Source organism: Bos javanicus, chromosome 26 (genome assembly GCF_032452875.1).
Source record: "Bos javanicus breed banteng chromosome 26, ARS-OSU_banteng_1.0, whole genome shotgun sequence".
In the NCBI taxonomy this organism is placed as follows: domain Eukaryota; kingdom Metazoa; phylum Chordata; class Mammalia; order Artiodactyla; family Bovidae; genus Bos; species Bos javanicus.
Window position 1 is genome coordinate 38,724,611 of NC_083893.1, and position 17,219 is coordinate 38,741,829.

At 48.3% G+C, this 17,219-nt stretch overlaps 1 protein-coding gene across 1 annotated transcript; it reads right to left on the reverse strand.

Moving 5' to 3' along the window:
- Positions 1 to 488: 488 nt before the first annotated feature.
- SFXN4 (sideroflexin 4) lies at positions 489 to 17,046 on the reverse strand. The gene is made up of 14 exons (XM_061403629.1): positions 16,863 to 17,046; positions 15,311 to 15,376; positions 14,033 to 14,107; positions 13,106 to 13,132; positions 12,968 to 13,022; positions 12,252 to 12,277; positions 11,299 to 11,352; positions 11,158 to 11,214; positions 10,960 to 11,025; positions 10,185 to 10,263; positions 8,550 to 8,665; positions 5,497 to 5,582; positions 2,617 to 2,734; positions 489 to 898 (listed from the first exon to the last, which is right to left on the reverse strand). Exons 1-14 carry the CDS (start codon positions 16,899 to 16,901, stop codon positions 821 to 823), a joined length of 942 nt encoding a protein of 313 aa, XP_061259613.1. The 5' UTR covers positions 16,902 to 17,046; the 3' UTR covers positions 489 to 820.
- Between the last annotated feature and the right edge of the window lie 173 nt (positions 17,047 to 17,219).

The window sequence follows — 17,219 nt, forward strand, 5'->3', positions numbered from 1 at the left end:
GAAAAACTTTGGCTACACAGAGGGGTGTTTGTTTTTTCATGAGCCAGGTGACTCATGCAGTTGAAATGCTCCTGGGAAGAAGCAGAGGAAGGAGGCTGAAGCCAGAGGGGGCAGTGAAGGCTGCAGAGCCAGGGCCCGAGGAAACAGGCAGGGTTGGTCAGGCCCAAGCCCAGGACACTGCTGATCACGCAGGGAGGAGGGGAGGCTGGGCGTGGGTGGACGGAGGTCAGCAGGCTTCATGCCGGGAGGCCGATAGCCTTGGCTTTCACCGTGGAGGGCGAAAACGAGTCATCTGCCAGGGAGGAGAAAGGAGGAGCTGGGTAGCAGCTGGCAAAGGTTTTAAGCAGCTGTCCCAATAGGAGTAAGCTGAGAAGGCAAACACCATTGCTTTGGGGGTGGAAGGCCTTCACTCACACCCCACCATTGTACCTGGAGGTGGGCTAGCAGTTTAATGCCTGTGCTTTGGGCACGTGGACCTTTCTCCTTCCTTTTCACTCAACTCTATAGACAAGTTTATTGGTGATTTCACAGTATCCTTTCACAGGCTGACAAACAAATAGAAAATGGAATCTTACATCACACACACATCCCCTTAGCAACTGCACATCGTATGTCAGACAGGACAGCTCCCGTTTCTCTTCTTCCAACCAAGCCTGTTTAACCCGAGGCAGGACCAGTCTCGGCAGGTGTCATTGTAAGCCATCCTGTTGGCACAGACACCTGTGGGGTTTCCAGGACACTTCTGGCAGGGTTCTTGACACTGAAACCTTAGAGGAAGGTTTTCACGCAGGAACCAAATGAATGCAGCTAAAACGCACACCTACACCCCTCTGTTATAGAAGAGTTCTGTTTCTTCAGTTGCTGACTGAATTTCCTTTTCAAGCTCGTTGCACTGTATCTAAAAAACAAAGTTAAATTCTTAATATGCATATTCAGTTTTTTTGCTTTAGAAGTTAAAAAAAAAATTTTTTTCAGGAGTTCCCAGTGCTCGAATGGTTAGGATGTTAGGATTTGGAGCTTTCACTGCCAAGGGCCCCTGGGTTCAATCCCTGGTCGGGGAACCAAGGTCCTGCAAACCATGTAGTGTAGCAAAAAAAAAAAGTTCAGAAAGCATCTATTTCAGTCCAATCTTTTCAGTGATGTCTAAAAAAAAAATTAACCTGGAATTCATGGGCAGTTCAGTGGTTAGGACTCCATGTGGTCACTGCTGAGGGCCCGGGTTCAATCCCTGGTCAGGGAACTAAATCCCACGCATTGTGAGGCTTGTAGGATCTTAGTTCCTTGACCAAGGGCTGAGCCTGGGCCCCATGGATTGCAAGTTCAGAGTCCTAACTACTAGACCGTCAGGAAAGTCCCTTATAAACGTTCTTATGGAAAATTTCAAATATAAACAAATGCTGCAGCTCACACAATGTCTGAGGAGGTACCCTGGGCAGGGCCCTGGCAGGACGTCTCTTAGCCCTGCACTCTATCTGCAAGCCACCCCGGGCAGGACAGGACCACCATTCAGTCACCTCAAGCCCACCTTGGATCAACAAGGTATTTTAAACGTCCAGCAAATGCCAAGACTTGCTTGGTGGGGGTCGGGGGTCGGGGGTGGTGGTCGTGACAGCAACAAGCATTTCAGCCAAGAAATGCTGGAAATCAGTATCTACTACATTAGTAATGTCGTTGCTATCAGCAACAAGCCTTTGCAGAGGTATGACCTCCGTCTGTCTTTAATAGAAACTAAGCCTCAGAGAGTTTAAGCAGATTGACCAGGGTCACGGATGAGCTGGGAATCTGAGTCCAGGCAGTCTGACTCATCACAGATAATAATATATCCTGCTCTATAGAGCAGCAGGGGCTTCCCAGGTGGCGCTAGTGGTAAAGATTCCAAGTGGTAAAGAATCTACCTGCCAGTGCGGGAGACAGATTTGGGTTCGACCCCTGGTTCAGGAAGATTCCCCTGGAGTAGGAAATGGCAACCCACTCCAGTATTCTTGCCTGGGAAATCCCATAGACAGAAGCCTGGTGGGCTACAGTCCATGGGGCTGCAAAGAGTCGGACATGACTAAGCACACACAGAACAGGTGTTACTGGCTGCACGTGAGCATTTAAGATTAAACTAGGTTAAAAATGCAATCCCTCAGTCATATTAGCCATGTTTCCAGTGCTCAATAGCCAGCTGTGATGAGGGTCTACACATACTGGACAACACATACACACCATTTCCATCACTGCGGAAACTCCATGGGATGGGGGGGGTCACTATAGTATCTCATGAAGCTTTAAACTATCTCAAAGTTGTTTTTTTTTTTTGACTGTCCCAGAAAAACACTTCGGATACACAGTTAAGAAAAACAGAATCCAAAACTGTACAAGTCATCTGCAGGGTGGGATTATGCGTAAATGATGTTATTTTGTTTTCAGTTCAGTCGCTCAGTTGTGTCCAACTCTTTGAGACCCCATGAATCACAGCACGCCAGGCCTCCCTGTCCATCACCAACTCCTGGAGCTCACTCAAACTTCTTCCTCTGTAAACTTGGCCTGATTTTTTTTCAGAGAATGAGTCATCTCACTCTGATAATGAGAAAAGACAATTTTTTTAAGAGGAAGTTAAAGGGGGACACTTACCCGTCCAATCTGTGGGAAGACACTAAAGGAAACTGGCACCATCAATCCCATGACGAGGACAGTACAAGAAAGCTTCAGCGTCCACAGTGACCATGGATTCTGCAGGAAAAACTGGGTCCTGTAAGAAAAAGGTACCAGGGCCTTTTAATTTAATAAAAAAATTTTTTAAAAGATGGCTTACTTAAATTTTTATTTATTTTTTTGGTCTCACCACACGGCAATGCAGGGTCTCAGTTCCCCATCCTGGGATTGAACCCAGGCCACCTGCCATGCAAGCTTGGACTCACCCACTGGGCCACCAGGGATGTCCCTTCAGGGCTTTTTTAGAGGCCCGCCCTGTGCTTAAATGGCAGGCAATTGTTTTGTGAGCAGCCGCAGGCCCGGCCTCCGTTCCTAATCACCCCGCAACAGGTGATACCAGCAGCTGCACAGATGGAGCTCTGTCTACATGTCAGGCCCGGGTCAAGCACTTCACGTGCATCTGCTCACCTGCTATCCCCCGACCCTATGCTGCTGCTGCTAAATCGCTTCAGTCGTGTCCGACTCTGTGTGACCCCATAGACGGCAGCCCACCAGGCTCCCCCATCCCTGGGATTCTCCAGGCAAGAACACTGGAATGGGTTGCCATTTCCTTCTCCAATGCATGAAAGTGAAAAGTGAAAGTGAAGTTGTTCAGTCATGTCCGACTCTTAGCGACCCCATGGACTGCAGCCCACCAGGCTCCTCCATCCATGGGATTTTCCAGGCAAGAGTACTGGAGTGGGGTGCCATTGCCTTCTCCACCCGACCCTATGAGGTCTGTGTTATCATCATCTCCTTCACACCAACAAGAGGATGCAGCCACCGACCGGGTAAGGACCTTGTCTAACATCTTCAAATTCTCAAAAGTGAGAGGTCAGATTCTAGGACCTGCGCCCTCCTCCCCTGGACTGTGACATTCTGACCCTGACCTCTGAGACTGTGGGAAGAAGGTGCAAGAAACCCAGCCTGGGAAGTCAGTGACCTGGGGTCCTAGGGTCCAGCTAGGGCTCGGCCACTGACAGACCCTGTGCCCTCTGGTAAGTCACCTTCCCCTTCTGAGCCTTGAGACTTTTCAGAGGCAAAAATGAAAAGGTTGAGTCAGAAGGGCCGCTGCGGTCACTCTGCCTTGGATACTGTCATGGGTGTGGGATGAGGTCCCTTCCAGGCACCCCCAAGGCCCACCTGGAAATGAAGACCATCTCTCCCCACCAGGCAGGTGGTACCACTGTGCAGGCCTTGGAGGATCAATCTCAAGATCCCAGCTTTCCCAGAATCCCCCATGCTGAGGTCAGCCAGAGAGGAGCAGGGGGATCCAACCCAGCAGAAGTCCCCACAGCCACCCAGCTGGATCGATCACAGGAAGTAAGAGTTGGACAGAACACTGCTGCTTCCTGAAATGCACTCCTTGTGTGGTCCAAACAGAGGCTTCCTAGCTCAGCAGCCCAGACAGAGCAGGCTGGGCCAGCACAGGGCAGGTGACCCCTCTGGACCAACAGAATCCTTTCCCAGGAGTTTGTGAACTGCATGGAAGACAATCCGTGCCCCCAGCCCCCCAAGGTTTGCTGTGTTTTTCTCTCTCATCCAGACACTGAGGACTTCCCTAGTGGTCTAGTGATTAAGGGGCTTCCCAGGTGGAGCTAGTGCTAAAGAACCCGCCTGCCAATACAGGTTAAACATAAGAGACAAGGGTTCAATCCTTGGGTTGGGAAGATCCCCTGGTGGAGGGCATGGCAACCCCCTCCAGTACTCCGCCTTCCAATGCAGGGGGTGTGGGCTTGATCCCTAGTTGGGGAATTAAGGTCCCACATGCTGTGGGGACAGCCAAAAATTAAAAAAAAAAAAAAAAGACACTGCAAGGGTACGAGCTGGGAGGTGGCCACAGTCACGTGTCAATGTGAAGAAGCCCATGTACAGAGGGAAAGGAGGAAGACAACACCCACAAAGGAGAAGAGAGGACTGTCCTGCACAACAAGAGTTCTGATCCGCTGCCGCAGGCCACTCCCCCTGCCCTGTTCCTGGTATCTAAACCAATACCTCTCCTCCTATTCTAAGCTACTTCCTGCAAGTGGGGCCTCTCACACTAGCTGACCCCAGGTTCTCCTCCTAACAGGCCATGGCAGGGACTTCCTGGTTGTCCAGTGGTTAAGATGCGGTGCTCCTAATGCAGGGGACCTGGGTTTGATCCGTGGTTGAGGAATTAGATCCACAAGCTACAACCAAAAGATCCTGCATGCCACAAGTAAGAGCTGGCACGGCCAAATGAATAAATATTGAAATGGATAAATAAAGGAATGGAAAAAAAAAAAAAAAAAAGGAATGGCAGTCAACTGATTCTGGGCCACTTAAGCTAATTTAGCACATGCTTGGAACGACGAGGGGAGAGACTTGAGCAACATCCATAGCACATGAGAGCTGGGAAAGAAAAGTGAAAAAGCGGAAGTGTTAGACACTCAGTCATGTCTGGCTCTGCGACCCCATGGACTGTAGCCTGCCAGGCTCTTCTGTTCCTGGAATTCTCCAGGCAAGAATACTGGCCCGCAAATCCTCCAAACTCATCTTTCTATCAACAGAAATGAGGAATCGAGCCTCAGCAGGTGCAGGGACATGCCCAAGGAGTAGATGTAACCGAGGACAGAGCCTGGGGGAGAGTCCAGGTTTGTTGGAACGTGCACATCAGGATTTCCAGACCTGCCCTAAATCAATCCTACCATCTTAATGGTGATGAAGACTGTTTAGAAGGAAGATTCCTAAAGCACCTTCTTCCTATCCCGCTCATCAGGTTCAGTATTTGACAAATTTTATGCGATTTTGATGGTCAACACGTTTATTCCTTCCTGGGGATATAAGCATACCTCTTACCTTTTAAAAAAGTATGCGAAGACTTCAGGGATAAACGCAGAGGTCCCAAACAGCACAACTCTGGATGTTGCTGTATCTTTAACGGCCTAGAGGAAATGAAAAGAAAGCAGCTTAGCGCATGGAGTGGGACAATTTCCAGGGATCTTGCAACTCACGACAGAGAATGGCAAACTGCCATTCTCCCCTCTCTGCACGTGCAAAGAGCTGGAAGCAGCGCTTGACCTGCACATGTACAGAAGATGCCTGGAGTTGGTGCCTGCAATGATCGGAGATGAGATTAACCTATCCCTGACTCCACAATGGTCTCCATCACTCCCACCAACCACCCCAAGTAAGATATTAAGTACAAGCAGAAGCAGCTGACAGATAAATCCTTACTTAGAACCAAAGGGCAGGCCCTTTGCTGGAAAAGCTTGATTTGCCACTGAGGACATCTCCACGTTTTTCTTTCAGTCCAGAACTCTGCACACCAACCTTCCTCTCCTGAACCGCCCCCAGTTAATCCCACTCCTTCTAGTAGGGGAAGCCCAGCTCCGAGTGCACTGGCATGGCATCATGTCCGCATGTAACATGCATGAGCCTGCCTGCATGCACCCATCTTTAGCTTGTGTGATGAACAGTGTGTTATAAAATTTTATTTTGCATAAACGTGCATGTATAGTCTATACCGTGTTGCCATCTTTTCTATAATATACGTTACTCTCTATATTGAACTTTTAAACATATCACTGACAGTACGGATTATATACACAAAATCAGGTGTATTCAAGGGCAACATCGAAGATGTTCAAGGGAAATTCTGACTATAGATGACACTTGCATTGGAACGTCAGAACCCAACCCCTGGGTGAGACACAACTCTACACGCTCAGTGCAAGACAGACAGGCACTCTGCCCACTTGGCCCTCCCCTAAAATCTGTTCTGTGCACTTCCGGCCTCCTGTGACTCCGTGGCTACAGCCCATTGTTCAGGCTTCTCTGCTGTGGCCCACGTGCCTGTTTTCTGCCTAGGACACTAATGCTCAGCTCATCTGATCCCCTGTAGGAATGCCCTTCCCCCACGAGGACAGAGGGCTGCAAGGAGGGTGGCTTTTAAAAATGACCTTTCAGGAGTATAAGATAAAGTCACTCGACTCCAAGAAGAAAAGAGTAGTGGCTGAGCCTGGTGTGCTTCGGCGTCAGCAGGGCAAGGCCGGCCTCTCTCCATTTGTCTTGTGTGGAAGGGAAGACATTGCAAACCAGACACCAGTCATGAGACACTGTGAGATGCGTGATGGCCTGCAACTGAGTAGGCGGCAGAGCCAGTCAAAGGAAAACAGCGTGGACTAGGCTCCTGAAATCTGATCAAAGGTGCCTTATTACAATCAGATATTGCTGGTTACGCAGTTTCTGAAATTTTAGCTGAAGAAAAGAAACCTTCCGGTGACAGGGAAGTGACGAAAGAATGATCAAGCTTACGCACGGTCACAGACATTTTATTCTTAAGAGAAAGATCACCTTTTTTTTTTTTTTTAAAGTAGATCATCAAACCTTTCTTTTACCCTAAATTGGCTCTGTTGCAAACAAGGAAGCTCCTCTCAATAAGATGGGCTAGATAACTGGGTAGCTAGCAGGGCCCGAGGCTCCCTCCCAGCCCCTGGAGAGAAGCGATGCTGACCGGTGAGGGGGTGGGTCTCCAGAGCCCAGCAGAGCACCCGAGAGGTGGGAGGTGCTGAAGAACAACTTGTGGATTAGGCATTTGCTCTCATGCTTCTCACCATGCCCTGCAGTTAAAATTCAGTTGAAGAAAAATGCCAAAACACATCCACACACAGAGTTGTAAACAAGTGGTCAGAGCGGCATCAGGGGCAAAGCCAAAAATTGGACACAATCCAAATGTCCATCGCCTGGGGAGTAGACAAGCAAAACATGGTACAGCCATACAGTGGGAGACTGCTGCTGCTACGTTGCTTCAGTCGTGTCCGACTCTGTGCGACCCCAGAGATGGCAGCCCACCAGGCTCCCCCGTCCCTGGGATTCTCCAGGCAAGAACACTGGAGTGGGGTGCCATTGCCTTCTCCGACAGTGGGAGACTACTCTGCAATAAAAAGCCACGCCCTACCAATGCATGAAAAGATGGATGAACCTCAAAAGCCAAAGAGGCCAGACACAAAAATACTGTGATTCACTTGCATGACACTTCTAGAAAAGGTAAAACAATGAAGACATGAAGCAGATCAGGGTTTCCCTGGGGCTGGGGGTGGGAGGGGGAGTGACTGAAACGGGCCCCGACAAAACTTTCAGGGGGATGAACATGTTTTAAAATTGGACTGTGGTGGGACTTCCCTGGTGGTCCAAGGGCTAAGACTCTGCTCCCAGTCTTGGTCAATCCCTGGTCAGGGAACTCGATCCCACAAGCAGCAGCTAGGAGTTTCTGCATGCCACAACTAAGACCCAGTACAGCCAAATAGTAAAACTTAAAATAATAATAAAATAAATCTCGATATATATTTGGGTTCTCTGGTAGCTCAGCTGGTAAAGAATCTGACTGCAATGCAGGAGATCCCAGTTCGATTCCTGGGTTGGGAAGATCCGCTGGAGAAGGTGGCGCTAGTGGTAAAAAACCCGCCTGTTAAGGCAGGAGACAGAAGAGACGTGGGTTCAATCCCTGGCTCAGGAAGATCCTCTGGAAGAGGAGGGCATGGCAACCGACTCCAGTATTCTTGCCTGGAGAATCCCACAGACAGAGGAGTCTGGAGGGCTACAGTCCATAGGGTTCCAAAAAAGTCAGACACGACTGAAGAGACTTAGCACAGCACACACTTAATGTATCTATATAGATGACTGATAGATGGTCAGATATTCTATTGGTTCTGTTTCTCTGGAGAACCCAGATACTGCATCATCTTTTAAACATCAGAGTGCAAATGTAAACTGCCTCTAAGCATCATGAGAAACGACAGATCAGAAAAGGCTGAAGGGAGATGTGAATTTGTTACCAGCTCTCAGACTGACAATTAAATTCTCTGCCCCAAAGGCAAGCAGCTTAAAGCTCCAAGGCGTGCGTCCCCTACCTTTGTCCCGGCTTTTCTGGAATAACCTATGACATTGCCTTCCTTGTCCATGACCTCGATCCCACGCATGGGCTCCAAACTTCGGGAGGCGATCACGTTCATCCCACTGAGCTGGGCTGTGGACGTAAAGAAGGAAACAGAGGGGTGAGTGTGGGTCCAGTGAAGGGACATGTTTCCGAAGGTCACGCCTCTTTCTCTGATGGGTGTGCTTTGCCGATCCATGGGTGGTCACCTGACACATAAAAGGTCAGCTTTCTCCTAGGCTGTGGAGTAGGGGTCAGAACTGCTGGCCTCTCAGTCTTGGATTCTGACTACAACTCAGCCCCAAGTCCTGACACCCTTGATGGGATTCCCAGAGAAACCCCGGGGCCCTTGAAATATGCCTGCCTTCTTTGCTGAAGCTGGCTTGACCCAGTTTCTATAACATAATTTCCCAGATTTTACCACTGACCTAATTCTGCCAACTCTTCAAGCTGCTTTGATTTCCAAGCCCAAATGCTGAGTGTGAATTACCGAACTTGCAGACTGGCAAATTTAAAACAGTTGGTTAATATCTCTGTCCCTCCCTTAAGAGTCAGACCTGCTGCTGCTGCTGCTGCTGCTAAGTCGCTTCAGTCGTGTCTGACTGTGTGACCCCATAGGCAGCAGCCCACCAGGCTCCCCCGTCCCTGGGATTCTCCAAGCAAGAACACTGGAATGCATTGCCATTTCCTTCTCCAATGCATGAAAGTGAAAAGTGAAAGTGAAGTGGCTCAGTCGTACCCGACTCTTAGCGACCCCCTGGACTGCAGCCCACTAGGCTCCTCTGTCTACGGGATTTTCCAGGCAAGAGTACCTGGAGTGGGGTGCCATCATCAGACCACTGGTTTGAAATCCCCAAGACTACTACTTCCTCCCTGTGTAACCCTAGAAAATCTCCCTAACTGCCCCTTGCCTCAGTCTCCTCATCTGTAAATGGGGATACTATTACCTGCCCCTAAGTTGTTGTCAAGATTCAGTGAAATAATATATGGACAAGGCTTGTACAGTCTTTACAAAAAGATGGAGATGTAGCGAATGGACGTGCGGACACAGAGAGGGGTGGGGGGTGGGGGACGAACTGGGAGACTGGGATTGACGTATATACACCACCAAGTATCAAACCGAGAGCTAGTGGGAAACTGCTGTGCAGCGCAGGAGCTTAGCTCAGCGCTCTGTGATGACCTGGAGGGGTGGGATGGCGGCGGTGGGAAGGAGGTTCAAGACGGAGGGTAAATGTGTATACACACAGTCATATACACACAGACATACATATAGCTGATTCCCTTTGCTGTACAGAAGAAACTAACACTGTAAAGCAATTATATTCCAATAAAAAATTTTAAAAATAAAAAATATTAATTGGAATATAACATTTATTATAAATAATATATTTATTTATTTATATAAATATAAATAAAATGTAATTTGTGTTTCCAGGTTTGTGTTCATCCTTTGACAACTCAACGGGTATCTACAGAGAAAGTGTCATTTCTCAAACCAAAGACCCCATCTGGACCTGGGAGCACCAGCAAGCTGTAAATGGTGGCTCTCACCAGCTGCCTTGAGGCCCAGAGACTGGGGTATCCCTGAAGATGGAGACAGGCTCCTGCTTACCAAGAATGATGACGGGAATGAAGTTTCTGCTCAGAACGCTATTCATTGAAAGCCTTACTTGGAGCAGACGAGGGAATAACTAGAAAATGAGAGAGACAAATCATTATTGCATGGGATCAGCAGAGAGCTAGTGTCAACTCAGTTCCTGTTACAGGGCAGGACCCTGCACGTGTCTCCACATATTTCTTGTTTTAATTCCTGCAACAGTGAAGTGTTCTCCCTGATCATCAGAGGAACACTTGGAGACTTAGGCTACAGAACGTGTCCAGAGTCACTAAGATATTACGGATTTGAGCCAAGATGTGAACCCAGGCTCACCAGACTCTGAAGTCTACATTTTCACTCATTACAGTATCCTGACATTGAAAGCAACACACAATTTGTATAACATGTTTACAAACATGACATTATTTTTTGTTTTTGGTCTCATACTGCTGCATATGGGATCTTAGTTCCCTGACCAGGGATCAAACCTACACCCCCTGCAGTGGAAGTTCCGAGTCTTAACCACTGGACCACCAGGAAAGTCCCCTGAATTAATTTTTTTATGAAAGATACTAGTACTGAGTCCATGCCTAGAAACTTAGGGGAAAAAAAAAAATCACATAATTTTGGGGTTGTAGGGTTACAGGTAACTTTGATTTTCTTCTTTATGTCTTAATCATACTTTCTAAATTCAGTTAGAACACACAATTTTGATTCTGAGGAGTAAAAGATTTGACACATTTAAAAAATACATATGCCCAAAAAACAAACAAACAAACAAAATACATACGCCCAAAAAAGTTGAAGACACAATCACTCCTGCTCCTAGTAATAAGCTCTCGTGTGCACGGCGATCCTAGGGAAAAACAAACGTTCATATTTAGCAAATACCACAGTTTTACCCAGGAAAGATAATTCCAACACACACACAAAATCGCCAAAAGAAACAGTGTGAAACTGCATGGCCTCTGGGCCTCGTAATACTCACATAGCTTGCATTTCCATTGACGATGTTGAAGGCTGTACTGTAGGTGTAGAAGGAAGCCTACAGGAAGACAGAGGCGAACACGTCACATTTTGGTTTCAAGTGCAACAAATTCAATAATTCTGAAATAGAAAGAATTGCTACCTGAGGTAAAATCATGGACTTAAGACTTTTCACTGGCAGCATTGACAGAAATAGCTGTAAAGAAAGTAAAGCACATATAGACTACTATACATAAAATAAACAAGGACCTACTGTGTAGTACAGGGAACCCAAGATCTTATAATAACCTACAGTGGAAAAGAATCTGAAAAAGAATACATATATAATGAATCACTCTGCTGTAAACCTGAAGCACTGTAAATGAAGTATACTTCAATTAAAGAAAATAAAGCAGAGCTGAGAGTGTCTTGGGGTGGGGAGGGAAGGCTTGTGGTACACAGAATCTCCCCAGGGAGATGTAGAACCGAGTCTCCAAGAGTGGGGCAAGAAGCAGAAGATGTGGATGCTGGGGGCAAGTGGCCCATAGACAGGTGGTGTTGGATGGGCCCCCACGGGCAGTGAGAGCCCGGGGGGTGCCTCACGGTGGTCCCTGTCTCCAGACGTGCAATCGAGCAGGGTGGTTGAAAAGCAGCATTTTAATTTATTTTAAATTAAATTTGCAGGGGGCAAAGGAGTGCTGTCACTTAGTAAGCACGCCTCATGAGAGCCAAGGTGGACAGCCTCACTGCGGGGGGAGGGTGATTCCAGGTCCCAGGGGAGGGCCTGCCTGATTAGGGGGGAGGGGGCTTGGGGAGAGGAGGTGACAGCCAGTGACATGGGCCTGTGCCACAGAGCATGTCCTAACTCATCTACCTCCCCCTTAGAGCTTGGCACATGGTAGGTATTCAAAGAAAGGGTTACCTTGCGACACTGTGTATCCACAACAGGCCCTGATGCCCGGGGCGATAAGTAGGGGTGGGGTGTGCACAAGGGTCAGAGGTGAGAGGTCCTAACCATCTATCAGATAGTCACGGGACAGGGTCCCAGAGCTTAGGAGATGGATGGACGTCCTCCTGACCCCTTGGCTTCTTAGTGGTGAATGGTAGCTTACTTACCGTGGGCGCTGTGAAAGGCAGGAGAGCTGGCGAAAAAGACAAGAGGGTCAGTGACGGCAGAGAGGGTGGGAAACCGCCCACCCTGAAGCCTCTTCTCAGGCACGGGAGTCAAAGGATATTTTTTACACACTTTTCTTTCTAATACAAATAACAACTACCTGCATGAGGCAAAACTGAAAACCAGCACAGCAGAGGAAGGCCTGACCAGGATTTCTCTCACTGAGGGTAAGTGGTCACTTGTTGCAAGTCTTTTTTCACCCTTCCAGGTGAACTCAATACATCTGTGACACTGTGACTTACAAGACATATGTATTTGGTCTTCATCCCTATTCCTGGCACAGAGATCCTAAAACCCTTGAAATTTCCTAAGTGAGAAGGGGGATAAAGGTGAAAGGAGTATCTCTTATTCTTTTTTTTTTTTTTTGATTTATTTGGCTGCACCAGGTCTTAGCTGTGGCATGCAGTCTAGTTCCCTGGTCAAGGATCGAACCTGGGCCCCCTGCGTTGAGAGCATGGAGTCTTAGCCGCTGGACCAAGTGCCTCTCATTCTTCAAAGCAAGCCCCTTTCAACCACACCTGAGATAATGTCAATACGGTGGCTTTGGGAAAGCACCGAAGGATGGGGCTGGTTGCCAGGGGAACCAACCACATGACTTGGAGGGAGGCAAGGTTTCCTAAAGGTTACAAACCACTGGTGAGAATTAGAATCAACTCACCTGCAGGTCGAAAAGGACCAGGGATTAGTCTGCTATTGTCAGGATGCACTGTGGACTTCAGAGGGGTAAACACAAAGGTGAGTCTGCTGTTTGGTTTCGCTATTTTAGGCTAAAAATTAGGATGGGGCTGAAACTTACAAGACTTCTCTTCCAAGCTTCTTGTATCTAAAAAGAGAAAGACCAAGCAATAGCTTTTAAAGGTGGCTCGGCAGCCAAAATAGCTCCTCTCCAGTTTCATTTCTGGTACCACCTCTGCTACCTTTCAGAGAGTGGAGGGTGAACTGTTTTCTACCACGGGGGCAAAGAAGATCAAAACAAGTAAATCAAATGAATGAACTAACAAGAAGCAAAAATAAGAGCCACATGAAAATGACCAAAACATTAAAAAGCCCCCCAAGTCTGTGACCTTGGAGAGGCCAACTTCTAACTCACCCCTTGGGGGAGTCCCTGAATGCAGCCAGCCTCCCCCAGCTCAGAGTGGAGCAGGCTGTGTGCAAACCACACCATTAGCCAAGTCACTGTAACAGAGCCAGGTGTGAGTTCAGAGGCCCCAACAAGTTCTTAGAAAAACCAAGTTAAACATGCGAGCTTTCCGCAGGCTGCCTCAAGGGATTGATGTTTGTGGGCTCTGGAAAGCCCCATTTGCTGCAAGGTAGATAACAAACACTGGGCTTAAGTCTTTGGGCAGGGGCTGTAACCCCACCCTGTAACACTGCTTCTAACAGGGAGCAGATGCTGACTTCAGAGGCCTGCCAGAATTCTGGAATTGGCCATGGGGCTCGGGAGTCAGCTACAGAGAACACCCATAACAGATATTACAACTGCCAATCTCTGTTGCACAGGAGGAACCCTATGCTTTTTCCCCTTAATACTAGTTCCTAACAGTCATAACTCATATTCATCTAGCTTACAAGAAGGAGTCCTAACTATATTTTAAAAGCTAACCCAACTGAGTAGTGTTTATGATGACAAAATCCCACTTGAGTTCAGACCATGCAGTTGGAATCACCTGAAGGCAGCGAAGCCCAGCCTTGAGCCATGCACACCTGGGAACAAGAAACATACCCTTTTGTCCTCCAGGTCACCTCTGGATGCATCTTCATTTGTTAACAACAGTTGCCTTGATTTTTCTATTTTTTCCTACAATTAGATATAAAGAAATCAAGCAATGATCTCAACTTCAGATTTATCCACAGATTTAAGAATCACATGCTTAGTAACACCTGATTTTAATTTTTTTTTTTTTTTACTTCTCCAAGAAGCTTGCAGGATCTTAATTCTTGATCAGGGATTGAACCCACACTCTCAGTATTCCACTGCATGAATATAGCATTTTCTATTTCTCTATTTCCCTACTGATGTGCATTCAGCTTGTTTCCTATTTTTCTCTATTATAAACAAAATGACAGGGAACATTTATTTGAGCACAAAGATGGAAGTGTCCCGGTGGATCTGGCTGAAAGTGTCATTGCTGGTCTCTCATGAAGGGTTTCTCTTCCTCTTCATCCCTCAGCCACACCTGGTTCAAACTCTCATGTTTCACTTAGACAATTGAGTCATCTCCTGAACTGTCATAGTCTGGGTCCCTCTGGTTACTCACCACATGGCTAAGTAAAAATCCCTCTTGTCTGAATGATACACAAGAACCTTCCAGAACTGTCTGGTTCCCCTGAGTTAAAAGACTCAGTAACTGGGTGACCTGGCCCCTGGCTCCCTCCCCTTTGCTTACAGTCCTGTCTTCCTGACAGTTCCTCCCTGGCCCACCCTCTCTCCCTCCCAGCCTTCTTTAAACAACCTCCCCCAATTCCCTGCTGCACCTTGCCCTTAGATCCCTGGGTCAAGGTCTGTGACTAGCTTTGCTAGTCTGTCCTCCATTACCAGGGAGGTTTATTTTTGAAACCACCAGCACCAGGCCCAGGGTTTGGTTGGTTATTGTTGTTTAGTCAGTAAGTCATGTCCAACTCTTTTGTGGCCCCATGGACTGTAGCCCGCTAGGCTCCTCTGTCTATGGGATTTCCTAGGCAAGAATACTGGAGTGGGTTGCCATTTCCTTCTCCAGGGGATCTTCCAAATCCAGGAATTGAACCTGTGTCTCCTACATTGCAGGCAGATTGTCTACCATGAAGTCACTCACCCAGGAAGCCAAGATTTGGTACTACCTGTTAAATGGATGTCTGTTTTTATGTAGCAACCTTCCTATCTCACAAGTTCACTCACAAGGAGTAAAAACATGATAATATACATGGATTCTGCTATTTCAACTGCTTTGAAAAGGGAGATACAACCTTCACATTTCAGAATAAAATGTGAAATCCACTATTTTGAAAACAAGAAAATACTTACAATTGAAAGGACCAAATTCGTAGGATCCAACAATTCTGTCCACTGAAGAAATCTTTGAATAAAAGACTTAAGAGGGGCAGGAGCACCAGAGAGGTTAATGGCAGCAGAAAAACAAAAACAGGTAATAATAACAGTTAACATTATTTTCAGAACCTCATAGGGCCTTCTCCTTGCAGCATCTCCTAGAATCCTCACAACATCCCCATCTTACAGGTGAAGACACTGAAGCTTCCAAGGGCTCATGAATGTACTCAAGGAAGCCCAACCAGGAAATGACCCAATGGCCTGTGCTTTTCACTTCGAATTGCTCTTGAGGATTAAAAGCCCAGACTTTAGAGTCAAATGGACCTATGTTCACTCCCCACATATCACCTTGAAGCACTGCCTATTAAGGTCTTAGAATCTGTTTCTTCACACCCCTTGGGTGATTATAAGGCTTGCATGCACGCTATGTCACCTCGTTGCAACCCTAAGGACTGTAGCGTACCGGGCTCCTCTGTTCATGGGATTCTCCAGACAAGAATACTGGAGTGGGTTGCCATTTCCTCCTCTGGGGATCTTTCCCACCCAGGGATTGAACCGGAGTCACCTGGAAAGTCTGGTTATAAGGCTTATCTCCAGTCATAAAGAACTGAACTCTCCAGTGAAGGCTCAATAAAGGCAGTTTGGTTCACATATGGAGAAAGGAGGCTTGGTTTGCTTCCCAATGCCCACAGACTTTGCAGTGACTCCCTCTTTGAGACCTGGCTCTGCTAGGACAACTTGAGTTTCTTGTCCTTGACTTTCCCGCCTAAGAGAAAGGAGCTAAGCTCTGCTCTAGGTCAAGGCTGAATGAGACCACTCTAGACACGTGCTGTCCAATTAACCACATGTGGCCAGGCCAATTCGAGATGTGCTGTATGTGGAAACCATACACAAAGACTTCTAGAGAAAAGGATGTAAGAAATCGCATTCATAATTTTTTATATTGGTTACATGTTGAAATGTTAATATTTTGTTTCTACTGGGCTAAATGCAATATATTATTAAAATTACAAGGTAAAAAGTCATATATATTTTTTTAATGTGACTACTAGAAAATTTGGAATTACCCACGTGGCTCCATCCTATTTCTATTGGACAGAGCCTCCGGCCACTGCCTGGAGGCGGGGCTTCCCGCAGCCCGGAATCTCACGGTCGGGTGGCTGAGCCTACAGACTCCTGTGGGGCTCCTGGGGAGGACCTGTTTTGTGCCTCTCCAACCTGGTGCTCAGCAACAGCCTGAGCAGCAGAAGCAGACCCCTGAGGGGTGGGAAGTGACTCCTGGTTCGTGCGATCTGCAGGGTGACACTGCGTTACCCTCCCAGCCAAGTCTGCGGCAGAGGCGACGCACGCTAACCGCCGTGGCCGTCGGCATCCTGCAAGCTTGGCTTTCCCTTCGTTCCCTCCCCGGGGTCTGAGACGGGAAGGCGGGTGCTGCGACCACGTGGCCTGCCCAAGGTCACGGTGGCCAGCGGCGACTCCAGGCCGCGCGGCCCTCCCCGCCCCCAGCTGCGCCGGGCCCGGGCCGTACTTGGCGTTCGGTGATCCAGAAGCGCACGTTGGGCTCCATGCGGGCGGCGGCGCCGCTGCACCCTGGGAGCCGCCCGGCCCCTGGCGCTTCTTCCTCCTCTTCCGGGCTCCTCTTCCTGGGACCTTAAGAGCTGCCAGGAAAGACCGCGGCGGCCGGGCCTGGCGGGAAGGAGGAGCCAGGCGGCGAGCCCCGCCCCGGGCGCGCGCGCGTCCCCTGTCCCGGCTCCCGGCTCCCGGCTCCCAGGCCCGCGCGCCCTCGGCTCCTCTGTACCGCGTGCGCTCTGTTCCCGCTCCCGGGTTCCTGCACCCCAGCTGTTGCCTGGAGCCCACCTCCCCCATAGGCCAGGTCTTCCCTACA

What these genes read in the sequence shown, in the direction of transcription:
- SFXN4 (XM_061403629.1), bottom strand. Translation starts at nt 16,901, where the DNA reads ATGGAGCCCAACGTGCGCTTCTGGATCACCGAACGCCAA. An exon ending in AGTCCATGATTTTACCTCAG is followed by an intron (nt 11,215 to 11,298) that starts GTAGCAATTCTT and finishes GTCTTCCTGTAG; the next exon opens with GCTTCCTTCTACACCTACAG. An exon ending in TCTTCCCACAGATTGGACGG is followed by an intron (nt 899 to 2,616) that starts GTAAGTGTCCCC and finishes TTTGTTTTTTAG; the next exon opens with ATACAGTGCAACGAGCTTGA.